The following is a 14591-nucleotide window of genomic DNA, read 5'->3' on the forward strand; positions in this document are numbered from 1 at the left end:
GTGTGATTCTTACAGTGATCCTGTGCAGGGCCAGCAGTCAGACTGATGATCCTCGTGGGTCCCTTCCAGCTCAGGATATCCTATGATTCTATGATAATACGCTGATGGAGAGGGCTCCTCCTCCCCACTATTTTGCCGTGTTGGAGCGCATTCCCCTCACCCCAAGGAGACATCCACCACCATGAGGGCTCTGAGGGCCCACACACACATAAAGTGACACAGAGCCCCTCCAAAAAAAAAGCTGAAGGCCAAATGCAGATGTCAAGTGACACATGTCAGCAGCCTTGCCTTGCCTGCTCTTGCCTGCACTCCGTCCACGCACAGGGACAGGAACACACACCCATGCAAAGGAGGAGGTGTGATTTGCACACAGATTATTTATCACACTATAAGTGATTAAAAATCTGCCTCTTGAATTTCCTGCTTCCTTTTTAATGCGGCTTTAATTAAATGGCTTCACTGGCCAAATCAAGAGCTGCTTTGGCAGACACATCCTCCTTCAGACTGCCCTAGTCACTGCAGGCAGGGTGGGCAGGGTTTCCTTCTCTGGCTCCAAGCTCAGAGAGATTTTCATCACGCATTTCTCTGCTCTGCACCTGTTACTCCTGCTCACTTGCGTGGCCAGCTGAGGAACAAACACGGCCGTGCTACCTCCCTGTGGGCACAGGGCCCTGCCACCAGCACAGCTGGAGCTCACAGCTGGAGCCCACGGGTGGCACAGGGACAAGGGGCTCAGCTGAATCATCCCAGCGTGCTGCAACGTCACCCAATCCCTTACACAGACTGACCAAGCTCTCCCGCAGATGCGATTCCCTGCTCAGTCACGCTCCTCCTCTGCTGCTGGTCAGAAACTATCTTTAATTCCCAGCCAGGCTTGCTCCTGTTTTCAATCCATCTGTCATCTGCTAAGCCTTGTCTTTCATCTGAAATCACTCTCCTCACTCCTGGGTGTTCACTTTCTATAAATACTCTGGAAGTAACCCTACACATTCACAGCTTGTGCTTCTCTAGGTGAGACAGACTTCGCTCTTTTCGGTCTGAATGCTGCCGGATACTGCTCAATTCCCACAGGATTTATGTTAGTGGAGCTGCCCCTACGTGTGGTTTACAAGTGCTACTATCTATCTCCTCCTGCTCAGACACCCCAAACACCACTACATGCACAATACTCCCCTCAGTTACCTTGCTGCAGGAACGCTTGTTCATTTAAAACACCTGAACACAAACTTGAGTTGTTTTCAACTAATCTTTGACCAAATAAAAGGAATTCAAAGCATCCCCTCTGGCTCTCAAGGAATTTCAATCGGACAGCTAAAATACTCACAGTGCTTCTCTTTAACATGACACCTGTTGCAAGAACATGCAAGAGGAGGACATTTGTTCTTTTGTCTGCCAGAATTGTGACTTAGAAGTGAATTCAGAATGTCATATATCACTAAAGTGGCCTTTGGCTTCCTGATCATTTGTATTATATTTCCAAACTCAGAAACAACAGCCTCAGGTTTCCTTTAGGCTACAAGAAGCAAAAAGTAAGTTCAAAACATCACTAGACAATCCCTCTTGGTCGTGTGCAATGAAAATAAAACCTGCACACAGCACAACCACCCAAATAAATTAAAGAATTAAGTCTACACTGGTGCAGGAGGGGTTTCATGTGACAAAGTCAAAAGCAATTAAGAGATGGTTAAAAAAGTATTGCAAATAATTGGGTTTGTCTTCCGTTGTTGAGCATAGCATTCAGGAAGAATGAACTTGACAGAGTAAAAGCCACTGAAGAAAATGTAGCAGTCCATCCAAGGCAAGAGAGCTGCAATATTTAAATGTGTGGTATTTTTAAACTGCTCCATGCAAGGCTGGGAGCACATGACCACCTTTGATGCTGTAACCAGCACTGGGATGAATGATCTTCCCCCCTGTCAGGGAGCTGTAAGGGCAGCCAGATATCCCTATGGACACCCCAACCCTTGGCAAGCCCCCCTTGCACTGCCAGGCCAGCAGTGAGAGCCAGGTGTTGTTTTGGGGGGCCCTGGGAGGAGCTGCCAGGCAGAGCAAACAGCTCTTCACTTCTGTGAGTCTCCTCCTGCCGCAGTATCCAGCCCTGGGCTTTCCCTTCTGCTTTACTGGAAGGGATCAATTCAGCAGCCAATTAATTACCAGCATCTCAGGTACTCTGCCAGGCACCCAGCAGGCTATTTTGAAAGCCACTGTCCTTTAAGACAAATGACTGGAGGCTGAATGTGGCACCTGATGACTTGCAGCTATTTTGATTGAGCTCTAATCTTATTGGCCCCATTTAACACTACCCAAGTGTTTCAGCTGACTGAAGTAATTCTGTGAATCAGCTCTCCTGGATGTGGGTAAGATTTTTTTCCCCCCTCTTGCCTATTTCTTCATTAAATGTTCACTGCTCTATACAAGTCTGCATTCCAATTGAACTGTACAATGAGTGGATTTTTTTTGTTTCAATCTTATCACATCATTTTGATGTACACAGCCGATGCTTCCTACTTTTGTAAGAAAAAATAAAGTTGTAGTTGTGTTTGCTGTAGTTTTTGTTTTAGGTGTCTGGAAAATGCTCAATCCCCTTTTCTCCCACATTACATTTTCCTTTCATAGTTCTCAAAGCAAAGTGAAAGAAAGCATCATCTCTAATAAACACTAAATTCCCAGTTCGTGACAGCAATTCTGACTGAGGAGGGGGAGCTCCCATTCTGGGGTAGGAAACCGAGTGCTTGCACAGAAGAAATCACCATTCCTTTGTGCTGAACTTAATGCAGAAGCTACTAAGAAAATCTAAAAGTAGCAGATAAAACAGTTTGATGAGCAATTCAGTTGAACAAGTTGAACCACATTATATGTAATTTCACCTTGCCAGGGGGCACAGCAAGCAGGCACTACCACACAGCCAGCCAGGATGCTTTCTTTCATGCTTTCCCTATGAAAAAGCCAGATTAGCTAGGAATGCCCTGAGGGGAGCTCATTCCATGCATGGGAAAGGCCTTTCCGTGTGTGGACAGAGCACTGTACACCTACAAAGTGGTTTTTATGCTCCTGGTACAGCATTCCAGGAGTATGTTTCCAAAAGATGTTTAAGGCAGGAAGACTAACAAGGGGTTTGGCCCATTCTTCTGGAGATACTCCAGGGGAAGGGTGAGCTACTTTTTAATGAAGTCCCCTGTAGGAAATGGAAAGATAGAAACTTCCACAGATACTGAAGGGTTTGATTTGCAGCCTTGGAAGAAGCTTGGATTTATGTAAAAATAAAAGTTCACAAACATTAAGCAGAAAAATTATAAACTTATATTTCTATAGTAAGAATATGCCTTAAGTAAGTAAGAAACTATTGAGTAAGATAGTGAAGGGTTTTACAGTGAAGCAATGTAATTGTATAGAGTAAGCTAAGAGTTTAGATGTTTTAAGAGGCATGTGTGTGTATGTGTAATTGGTAGCCCAGTGGATAAAAGTATACATAATGCAGCAGAATTAAGTAAAGGTGATAGGTTAGAAAAACAAAATAAACTTTGCAGCAACTTTTCACTGGATAAGAATGTTGTATATTGCCTTGTAATGAAAAAAACTTGTGACTACTTTGAGCTAAGGCCGACTTCTTACTCCTCTAAAATCTCACAGCCTTTAGAGGCTGATGTTTATCTGAGCAATAAATCGTTTTTAGTCCCATCCCTTCATCAAGGCATGGATAATACTCCCCCACCTTTGGAAAGGTTTTGGCACTGCTTACCACACTGAGCATTTTAGAGCTGAGGACACTACACGGGCCTGTGGGTTTCAAGACTCCAATCCCTCCAGAGACAAAGCAGTGTTTCTGTAAGGTGTGAACTGAGCAATTAAAGATCACAAACAGCCAGGTCTAGACTCTCAACTCTGGCCATGATGAAAGGACAGTGGAGAAGGAAGCACATCCAGCAAAGGAGGGGTGTTTACTGATTCACGTGGAACACTCCTGGGGCAGATGGAAGTGCTCTGTGCCTCAGCTCCCCATACCTGAGCATCAGTCAGCTGTGTTGGCTTTTATTTCTTTAAACCAGTTGCTGTTCTTCAGCATCAGAGGGGTGCAAAAAGCATGGCCCCCACAAAACCAAGACAACCAATAAGAAGATAACACAAGCCTCAAACTCATGGCTTACAATTAAGCCCCATTATTTGGAAGGTGTGGATGATCCTTCTCTCTCAGCCTCAGTGATTGCAAGGTTCATTAAGCTGGGAACAAACCAAATTACTCCAAATTTAGTTAACTGCTACTTCCAAAAGCTATGGGTTGCCTCAGCCATCCTGCAAAGGACTTCCCACTGCATATATGTGAGAAAAGAGGAAACTGCTCCCTGGAGGCTCACCCCCACAAAACCTAACCTCGAGCTCCTGCGTTGCACAGCACAGCTCCTCTGTGCTGCTTTCTAGCCCTCTGAGGTTTGCCAGCTCAGGTCCAGCCTGCTGACATCCCTTGGCACTTGGCAGGCAAGTCCACACACTTTGGTCTTCCCTTACACACCAGAAGTGAAACACAAGTGCAATTTAACCAAACTGATCTCTTTCTTTTCTCCCTTCCTATCCTGGATATTCACCATTGCACCTTCTTTCTCTCCAGTGTCAGAAATACAACTAATTTTACATCTCTGCAAAGGAAAGCAATAACAATTCCAGTTTTCTGACTCATCTTGGGCCCTGCGCCAGTTAAATATTTTTTCCATTGAGGTGAGAACTGCTGCATCAAGCAAGCATTTTTATAGTGTATTGGTAATAAGTCATTATTGCAGCTCATATACCTATAAATCACACCATACACACACATATTTATATGCAAACAGAAATATATCAATGAACTTGATTTGCAAGGCAATGCAAGAGTGTTTGTGTTAGGGGGACAAACCCAATGTCAATGAACTACCTTTCCTGACTGGAAGGTGAATCATTTGTTTCATTTCATAAAACATCTCTTGACTCCAGCAAACTGAAAGGAGCACAAGTGCAGATTTCTTACATCTGCTAAATGTCCTGTGCTAGTAAACAATGTTAAGAGGAATTATGCTGAAAAAAGGTCAAAATATGGAGTGCAAACTGGTTTAAATTTTCAGAAGCAGCAAGTTTAAAGTATTTTCAGTTGTTTGATTCAAATGTTACTTTCAGAAGAAGCACTTCAATATCTGTTAAAGGATGGATGCATAACCAGCAACTCACTTAAGTGATAAGGCAGTTACAATGATTTAAACAAAGGAAAATATAACCTAATTTACTGTACTATATGGAGATAGTTCTCCTAAATCTGCTTTCAGCTCCTCACAGATCATTGAGCTCATTTGTCACAGTTTAGCTCTAACACACCTGCTGCGTGGGAAGACTTTCAAAACCAAAGCCAGTCCTCCAGGCCTGCAAAAGCAGCTAACCTCAGCAGAGGGCTGGTGTCTGTGCACTGTCCCAGGCAGGTCTGAATGGCAGGGTTCAAACCTTAAACTGTTGTTAAAGAGTTGGAAAGTGCCCTTTGCCAGCAGTGCACCTTTGCCATGTGAGCAGTGAATCCATAGCCAAGAGCTCATCCTTTCACATAGGAACACAACCTGCCCCTCTTTGGTGGCTTTCCACCAACACCAAGCAAGGTGACACCTCTTAACCCAGCCTAAGAGGCCAGTTTCCACAAAGGATACACATTTCTCCTTCATCCAGCATTTGATGCTAGCAAAAATCAGTTTGTATCACAAGTCCCAGACACACAAGGTGCCAGCCATCATTGCCAAGGCTTCAGGATTGTGCTCCTTTTCCAACAAGCCCCAGTGTAAGGTGCAGTCAATATTCAACAGTCAGACCCCCCCAGGGCCAGTCAATATTCCTACCACCTGGGGCTCTGCCTAGCAGGTGAAGGCCCTGCACCCTTTAGCCCAGTGGGGGTGTAAAGCAGGTACTCACTTGGCACAGTGGGGAGCAGCAGGAGCTGGGGACATCCACAGCACCGGGCTCCTTCCGTGTGGCCATAGCAGGAGCACCTCTTCTTATGTCATATGGCCATCACAGGGCACTGCCAGCAACAAAAGAGGCAGAATTGTAGGTTTTCACACCTCCCTCCACAGCCTCAAGATGTCTCTGAAAGCCACACACCCCGCAGACAGGTACACTCTTCAAAACCCCTCCAGCAGCTGGGATACAGCAGATGCACACTCACAGCTCAAATCAGCCTAAGAGAGAGAGGAAATTGAGGACATATGGGCTGTGGACCACAGGTGTAACCCAGAAGAATGATGGAAATAGGGAACATGAATTTCACCTAGGCACTGGCCCTCACATAGCCCCAAGGTACAGTGGTGCCCTGAGATTCCTGCCACACACAGAGAAGGAGGGCTTAGCAAGCAAATGTGCAACAAAACACCTGAGTCCTGTTAACAGTTTGCTATACTAATTAAAAGAACCCACAAAACTTTGGAAAAACCAAAATATTCACATTAAAAATCAGTACAGGAAGACAGTCACAGATGCTGGGCTTGCAGCTAAGCATCATCAAGGAGCAACCACAGACTTTGAGCTGCTTTGTGATAATCTTGTGATACTTTTTCTTTTTTTTAGTTGAAGCCCAGAGCTGTCAACAAAGGCTAGAGGCAGATGCAAACAGCACCACTGAGCAAAATTTTGGCTTCTTCAACTTTACAGGCTGCTGTCAATGAAACATTTTAGAGTGGAATCAGAGACCCAGTGGGGTCAGCCCCAGCTAGGTCCACATGGTATGTGTCAGCTTGTCCTCCCTCCCCACCCCAGCATTTCTCCTCAAGCCATGCTGGCTCTCTCAGGAGTTTTTGGGATGGCAGTGGAACTGAAGGCTCTCTATGAGGAAAAGTGGGAACTGCCCCAAGCTGGACTGTTCTGTTACTGGAGTTCCATGGGAAGACTGTGGTGGCACAGGTATCCATCCTGGGGAATACTGGTGCACAGCAATAACACTTCTACACTGAGGAAGGTGTTACATTAGTTTTGTCTTTGCTTCTCACTGTGCAAATCCATCTTAATTAATATTCCCCAAGTGGAGTCATCCTTTCCCATGGTGAATTTTGGTGACCCATCTCCCATCCTTATATCCACCCATCCTCTTTCTTTGTGCCCCGTGTCGCTCAGGAAGAGACTGCAGGCAGGCTGGGTGGCTGTCAGGTAACCACACCAGGTCAAATACAAATCCAGAAGAGATTCTTGACCCCTATCTTCATTCTCAGATTTTTCAGACACAAAAAGAAATGTAGAGGTGGAATAAATAATTTTCAATAAACAAAAACTCATGTATGTGTCAGAAAGCAAGTTCTTGTTTTAATTGAATAGATTTCTCCATCCCCCTGACCCATTTCTGGTAGGAAACCTGAGAGTCTGGCTTCACTGTGTAGCTACAAAAGATGGGTGATGAACATTTTTCTCATATAAAAAATAAGCTTTTCTTGTCATCTCAGCACTTTAAATGGGGAACCCAGCTCTACTGACTTCCTGGTCAACAGCTCTGCCCCCAGGTTTCAGCTGCAGTCCCAGTACTCACTGCAGCAAGAGATAACCCCATCCTGCTTGTCTTTCTCTTCCTTTCTTGAGGAAGATACAATTTTTAGGAAAGCAGAAGTTTTCTCACAAGAGCCTCTGTATCCTGGGCCACTCCAGCTCATCCCTGCTGGCTCCTTTGACAGCTTCTGAGTCCCCCAGTCCCATCTGGGACCTGATCCAGCACTGACAGACCTATGGCATCCCTGTCTGCCAGCAGGATATTTCTACTCTGACATTTGAGATCAATACAAACAAATGTTTTAATCACAAGTTTTATCTATAACCTCGTTTTGGACAGATAACAGCAACAACAGCCTGTGGCTATCAGTCAACGTTCAGACCCAGAAAACACCCTCAGCTGTTTTATCACCTGCCCTCTGTATCAGGTGCTGCCCATTCAGGTTGCCAGCGTGGGTTTCAGGTGTGGCACAGGTGAGGAGCTCTCATGCTGTGCAGGGTCAGCCTGGCCAGCCCCTCCCCTCCCCTCCCCTCCCCTCCCCTCCCCTCCCCTCCCCTCCCCTCCCCTCCCCTCCCCTCCCCTCCCCTCCCCTCCCCTCCCCTCCCCTCCCCTCCCCTCCCCTCCCCTCCCAGCAGTGTCACTGCACGTGGTTCATCAGGCTGGCAGGATGGGCACCCTCCTTGCAGGGATCTCTCAGCACCCCAGGTGCCCCCAGGGGACTTGTTCCTCACTCTGCAGCACTGCGTGTTCAGAACAGCAGTTTTGGCTTGGGCTCTTAACTTCCACCAGAGCTGGGACAAAAAATCCAAACGACTTCCAACTGCACAAGAGGAATTTGCTTTAAAAACCCCCGAATTTTTCACATACCCTTGGCTTTATCTGGAGAGCAGTCTGGAAAGCAAGACACAGCCACCAGCACAAGCAGGATCCTAAATATATTTGAAAAGCAGAAGAGCCTCTCTGCAGCCGAATGGCGATGGTGCTTCATTTGGATCTGCTTTCCAAACACTTCCACAGCACCCCCTTCCAATCACAACATGCCACTTCGAAATGCCAGTACCACTTAGCTCCTGAGCCTATTAGACCATGAAGCAATAAACCCAGAGAAACAAAAATAACCCAGATACCTACTTTAGCAGCCAGTTGAGTAGACAGGTGCTATCCCGAGGGTTCCATGGCAAAAGCATCCTCAGAAATGCCATACCTTGACCTTTGCACAACAGGTGGCATGAAGCTGCTCTCCAAAAGCCGTGGTGTCTTCCCAAAAGGTGCTAATATTAACTATAGCCCTTTGTTTCTTTGCACTCAAGGTTTCTCCCCGTCAGCTTTCTGGCATTTGCCAGTGTGGTGCACGCTTTACTGGGCAGATATTGAGCTGCAAATTCCTTCATACTTCTCTATCCACAGCATTCTGCAGCTAAAGCTCTAGCTGGCCAGCAGATGAAAAAGCTACTTACTGCTTATTCCTGCTGCAGTTTGTTGAATTAAAACCTCTTTGTTTGCAAGCTGTAAACAAATTCTTCTTAATCTTTCAATAAAAAATGTCAATTATGCTCTCTAACAATGTAACTTCATTGTGATGAAAGAAGGCATTGCTATTGCTCTAATCATGATAACATATCAGCTGCTTTTAGAGTCAATTCCTTTTTGTGCAAAATTTAATGACCATGCAATTATTCAAATTTCAGACTAACAGACTGAGCTTTAGACCTACAGCTCTGAAAACCCTTTTTAGACCTTGCTCTGAAAACACACACTTGAATGCAACAGAAAAGGCTCTGGAGCAGAATTTCTGAGTTCGGAACACAAAACACCTTTACAATTCCTTCAGCACAGCCAGACTTGGGCCCACATTAAACACAGCTACTCCACTGGAGAGCCAGGGGAAGAAAGCCAAATTCTCAGCATGTTATCCCAGGCACTACCCAGGCCCTCGGCTTTCATTTGGCTTCACTGGGAACCGCGTTCATGTCCAGTTTCCTCGGCTCTCTCTGGTTTCAGGGCATTTCCTGCAGAATCGCTGGCCACAGCAGATGTGCCCTTCAGGCATTTCAATTTTTTTTTTCCCCCTCATGCCAGTATTTATCCCATTTGTTTCCAGAATCAGCTGCTGCTCCCAAATCAGCGTCCGTAACTTTCCGCTTTGAAGAGTTCAGGATGAGCCTGCTGGGAAAGCACCTTCCATGTTTGCCTGCTCAGACCCTCCATGCCTTTCCACCATGCATTTTCTCCTCCTGCTGAGAGCTCCCCTCTAGCCCAAGTTGTCCATCCCCAGCTGGTCTGCTTCATTAACCACTTCCATCCCAATCCTTTATTGGTGCTTCCCTGCACCAGAGGTGGCTGCTGCTGCTCCAGGACCTCAGCTCACCCCACAGATGAGCACGGAGGGAAATGCCTGGGCTAAGCTCAGCCCCACGAGTCTCATCCCCTCCACACCTCCCTGCTCTCCAACTCTTGTGGCAGCACAGAGCAGCCTTTTTTTAGCTCCCAGGAGGGGACAAGCCTGACACGGTGAGGACAGTCCTCTCCAACGGGCTGGCAGGCAGCAGTCCCAGTCCCACTGCTGAGCAGATGGCTCAGCATCCCTGGCCAAGCCAGCCTGATGGGAACGGGGCTTCCCAGGTGCACAGAAAGCTGAACATCCAAGCAGCAAATTGAGGAGAACAAAAACAACCCTCAGAAAAGCAGACTGAATCAGTAACACAGGTGGGTTTGAGAACAGAACCCTGTTCTTAAATGCCTGAAGCTGGGAGCTACATCTCACCTCCAAGTCCAAATAAATGGAATAACCCCAGTGCCTCCCCTCCATTAACAATAAACACATTAATCACTTGACTCAGTTAATTCCCTTGAACAGTCCTTGTAATTAACAGCTCTTAACGTTTCACACCTTGCACTGCTGTCATCCCTTTTCTCACTATTAAGACTTACTTTAAACTTTTTCTAATATGCAGTAACAAATTTATGGGGAAGCTTTAATTGTTGGTGTGCCATACTCTTCACACCTCTCTCCCCTCTTCTCCTTTCCAGCAAAAGAAGAAAATAAAATATAGTGGCAGTGAAACAGACTCAGTCTCCCCCCATCTCTTTTGGTTTTTGGGGTTTTTTTAAATATATCTCTGGTTTAGTTTTTGTCTGGTTTTAACTTATACTTTTCTAGATAAAAACAATAATTTGTGCTGTTTTGGGAGAGTTTAATTGTTTTAGGTTTGAGATTTTTAAGTCAGGAAAGATCAAGACTGAAAGGACCTTTTTCCAATCCTCCTAGCTTCTTGCCAAGATTCCCCCAACATTTGGTTCTTCAACTCCTGCACAGGAATCCTTTCACCTGGAGCCCTTTGTCCATTTTCCTGTAGCCAATTCCTTGTGCCAGTGGGAAGGGCTTTCTGGAGGAACCCAGATCTGTTGTCTCTTCACAGAACTCAGCTTTTCCTGACTCTAGAGGTGCCTGGGCTGTACGAGGCCCCCAAAGACAAGAGAGCAGATGAAGTGTGATGAGCAGGGATGGGGCTGGTATCTGGATGGTGTTAAAAAAACACGCAAGATCAAAATTATTTTGGCATTCCCCTCTCAGACAGACATGACCCATCATGTTTACAGCACCTTCAGTGTGCACCTGCAAGGTGATAGTATCAATGAGAGAAAGGAAAACATTAATTAAAATTTCAGTGGTTTTATATCTTGCTTTCTGCATCAGCTTTGCAGCGTGGATTCAGTGCTGGGACAAAGAAGACATCTGCCTTATTGCCCTTCCTCCTCTCCCCTCAACAGGCCACCTGTGGGCAGGAATAGATCCCTTCTGTTATTGTTTTATACCTATATGTGTATTTATCCCTTGACAAGCTACTGACTTTACAAGTCTGAAAAATGCTCTGGATAAGCCTTCAATGTCAGTTCAAGGCAGTGGTGGTCCTCTAGAGAAACTCTAAGTTTACCTAGAACAGGACAACACTGACAAGTCTCCTGCTTCCCCTCCACCTAATTCCTGTGGTGACCTCAAACCCAAGCCAGTTCATTTCACCAAGCACAAGGAAGCAAATCAAGAAAGATGGAAGGAACAATACTTTCATTTTGGTATTACCTACATGTCAGCCTCAAACTCCTTTACTAATCTGCTAATCCTATATAATATTGACTTCTCAAGAAGGGGGATCATGCTAATCAGGATTTCTGAAGGATTTCCACATGATCCTATATTTACTTTTGAACTTTGTCAGAGTGACAAAGGAACTATGTCACCACTGAGCTGCTGCTGCATTTTCTCTTATGGTTTATGAGTCAAGGGCCAGCACTGTCCAAATCTACAGCCACCAAAATGTGTCTCTATGTGGCAACACAAGATATTTAGGATTATTTTTTCCCCATGGATGCAAAGGTAACTGCAACCATCTACTGGGAATTTCTGAAAGGCACAAACCTTATTTCCTTCTCTCAGAAATACTTCTGTCACACCTGTGATTTAAGGATCTTTCAGCTTTCCAAATTACATGTATCACTTAGATGTGAAAAAATATGTTCATGTCTTAAAGAACAACAAAATTGATAAATTCAAGCACTAAATATATTAACTGGAGGGAAGGTAGGTGGAAATGAAGCATCACAAAGCTATCCAGGAAGCAGTAGAAAAGTAAAAGTAGAAAAACAAAAATCTAAGATGTGAGACCAGAACAATCCCATTTTATTTTATATTTGCTAACAATGTAATGTCATGATCTGCAGCACATCCTGTTCAGCACGGGATATGCTGTGTTACATTTAATAAAAGGCCTCTACTTTTGTTGTGAGCTGGGGCTTTAAACTGAATCACCACGCCTGATGGCACAGATGGCAGAGAAGCGTTGTGCTGCAGCAGTTTAATATCTGTACAAGAGAGACTGCAAGTTTGCACCAGTCCTTGAGTTTCTATATGTTGACATGACCAGGAACTTGCTGCTGCATCCTTACCCAGATGGAGAACATTCTAGTTTGGAGAAAGCCAAAGCACTGCATGTTTATGGGATGTCTTTGAAACCAGGAGTTGTCTTAGGTTGGAAGATGTAGCTGGGTGTGTATTCTATCCCCATCTGTCAGAGGTGGGCAGTTATCTTCTGTTAATTGGACAGTTTTTCTTAATCTCTCCCACAACAAATCCCCCTCCAGGAGATCTCTGCTGTTCATGGCCACTGAGTGTCCCTGCATGGCTGAGAAAATTCCATCATCCATGGGGAACTGCTCCACCCAGGGGAGGAGCCAAGCATTCCTACCTGGATATAATCTGATCTGGGAACAGCACAGCAGCCTTTGCCCCCTGCATTCCCAGAGGAGCAGCTTTCTTCCCCCTGCATTCCCAGAGGAGCAGCTTTCTTCCCCCTGCATTCCCAGAGGAGCAGCTTCCTTCCCCCTGCATTCCCAGAGGAGCCCAGGCCCATCTCCCCCAGCCCTGGAGCTCCAGAGGAAAACTCCCCCCTTGTGCAGGATCCTGCTCCAGCAGAAGCACAGCTGGCACTGCAGGAGGGCTGAGCCACCCTGGGATGGGGCTGAGCCACTCCCTGACCCACAGCCTGCCAGGACCTGCTCTGACCCTGGCAGTATTGTTTGGGTTTTTTTTGTTTTGTTTCTTTTTTTGCTTGTTTGTTTTTTGTTTGTTTGTTGGGGTTTTTTGTTTGCTTGTACTATTGCATTTGTATTTTTAATTTTCCTAGTAAAGAACTGTTACTCCTATTCCCATATCTTTGCCTGAGAGCCCCTTAATTTCAAAACTGTAATAACTCAGAGGTAGGGGGTTTACATTTTCCATTTCAAGGGAGGCTCCTGCGTTCCTTAGCAGACAGCTGGCTTTTCAAACCAAGACACAAGTGAAGGCTGTATCCCTGGTAAAATCCCACAGTGGCCAATGCTGCCCTGCTCCAGGATGAGAGCTTTGCTCATTGCCCCTCTCCCAGCCCCAATGTGCATGGGGCCAGATGTGTGTGGGAGCTGCCTGCAGCAAAGGCAGGAGCATCATGGCTGGGCCTCAGGGACCTCAGCAAGAGCTGCTGAGCACTTTGGGAGCCGTCTCAGGTCCCTGTGGTTGGATTCCACTACACCCACAGACTCACTGGGGAAAAAAAATACTGCATAATGCAAGCCAATATTATTGTGTGGGCCTGATCTACTACAGGAAAAGGAATAACTGCAGCTGAGGTGTAAACTACTTGGTGTATTTCCCAAAAAGACTAAAAAGAAAATCAAAGCAAGATAGGATTTCTTTCTATATGTGAGGGTTTTACCTTGTTTTGTTACTGATTTGCATTCCAATTGTGCAGAACAGGCTTTAGAATAAAAGTACAAAATGTGTTCTGCATCATGCTCACATGGCCATCGTGGGGCAACAGTCTGCATCACCTCATTTCAGATGTACAGGGACATACTTCATTCACAGGTGCACTTCTGCAGAATCCACCCCCCCAAAAAGGCCCAAACCCACACAGATAGTACGAGATTTCATGTGCCAAAATACCTGCTTCTCCCTTTGGGGCCTAAAATAGCTTAGAAGAGCTATTCCAGGCCCCACATAGACTCTATATCTGATTCTTTTCTTCTTCTACACCCAGCCCCTCCAGACTTAACCTGTTCATCAACAGCAACAAACTTCCATTCCAGATAACTGCCCTTACTACATAAGAAGCTTTGGTTCCTGCAGCTCTGTGGATTCTGAAAGAAAAAGTAAAATACTAAGTTTCTTGACAAAAGGAGAAAAACATAAACTCTGATATGATTTCACAACTTGTCCCTTCCCAACTGCTTGGTATAGCAAGCTCAGCACCATGAGGAATTCCTTCAAAAGTGAAAATTATTTGCAAGTATCTTCTACCCATCCAGTAACTCCAACACAGACACAGAGCTGTTGACAACAGAGCTGTTGACGCATTTTGTTTTTTAAAAAAACTATAAAACAGCAAAAGTCTGTAGCTTCCAATTTTGAATTTGTGATTGCTAAATTTAAACCCAGCAGCAGCCTTGTTACAGATTATTACATAAACCCAACTGCTTATCCCGCTGCACCAACCACAGTTACTTTTGACCTAACTAGGCTTAAAGCACATTTCTTGGCCCCACTTTCTGTTGTCAGCCCACAAGGAAGCAAATACCCACAAAG

The 14591-nt window shown here is 45.4% G+C and overlaps 1 protein-coding gene across 1 annotated transcript in view; it reads right to left on the reverse strand.

Annotated features, from left to right (window-relative positions):
- LOC110469887 (hexokinase-1) overlaps nt 1–5997 on the reverse strand; it is a 43267-nt gene extending 37270 nt beyond the window's left edge. The window contains exon 1 of the mRNA XM_085583809.1: nt 5917–5997. Coding sequence (XP_085439935.1) covers nt 5917–5982 — 66 coding nt within the window. The 5' untranslated portion in view covers nt 5983–5997. The remainder of the gene's footprint in view (nt 1–5916) is intronic.
- Between the last annotated feature and the right edge of the window lie 8594 nt (nt 5998–14591).

This window comes from Lonchura striata, chromosome 6 (assembly GCF_050655825.1).
Source record: "Lonchura striata isolate lonStrDom1 chromosome 6, ASM5065582v1, whole genome shotgun sequence".
Taxonomy (NCBI): Eukaryota; Metazoa; Chordata; class Aves; order Passeriformes; family Estrildidae; genus Lonchura; species Lonchura striata.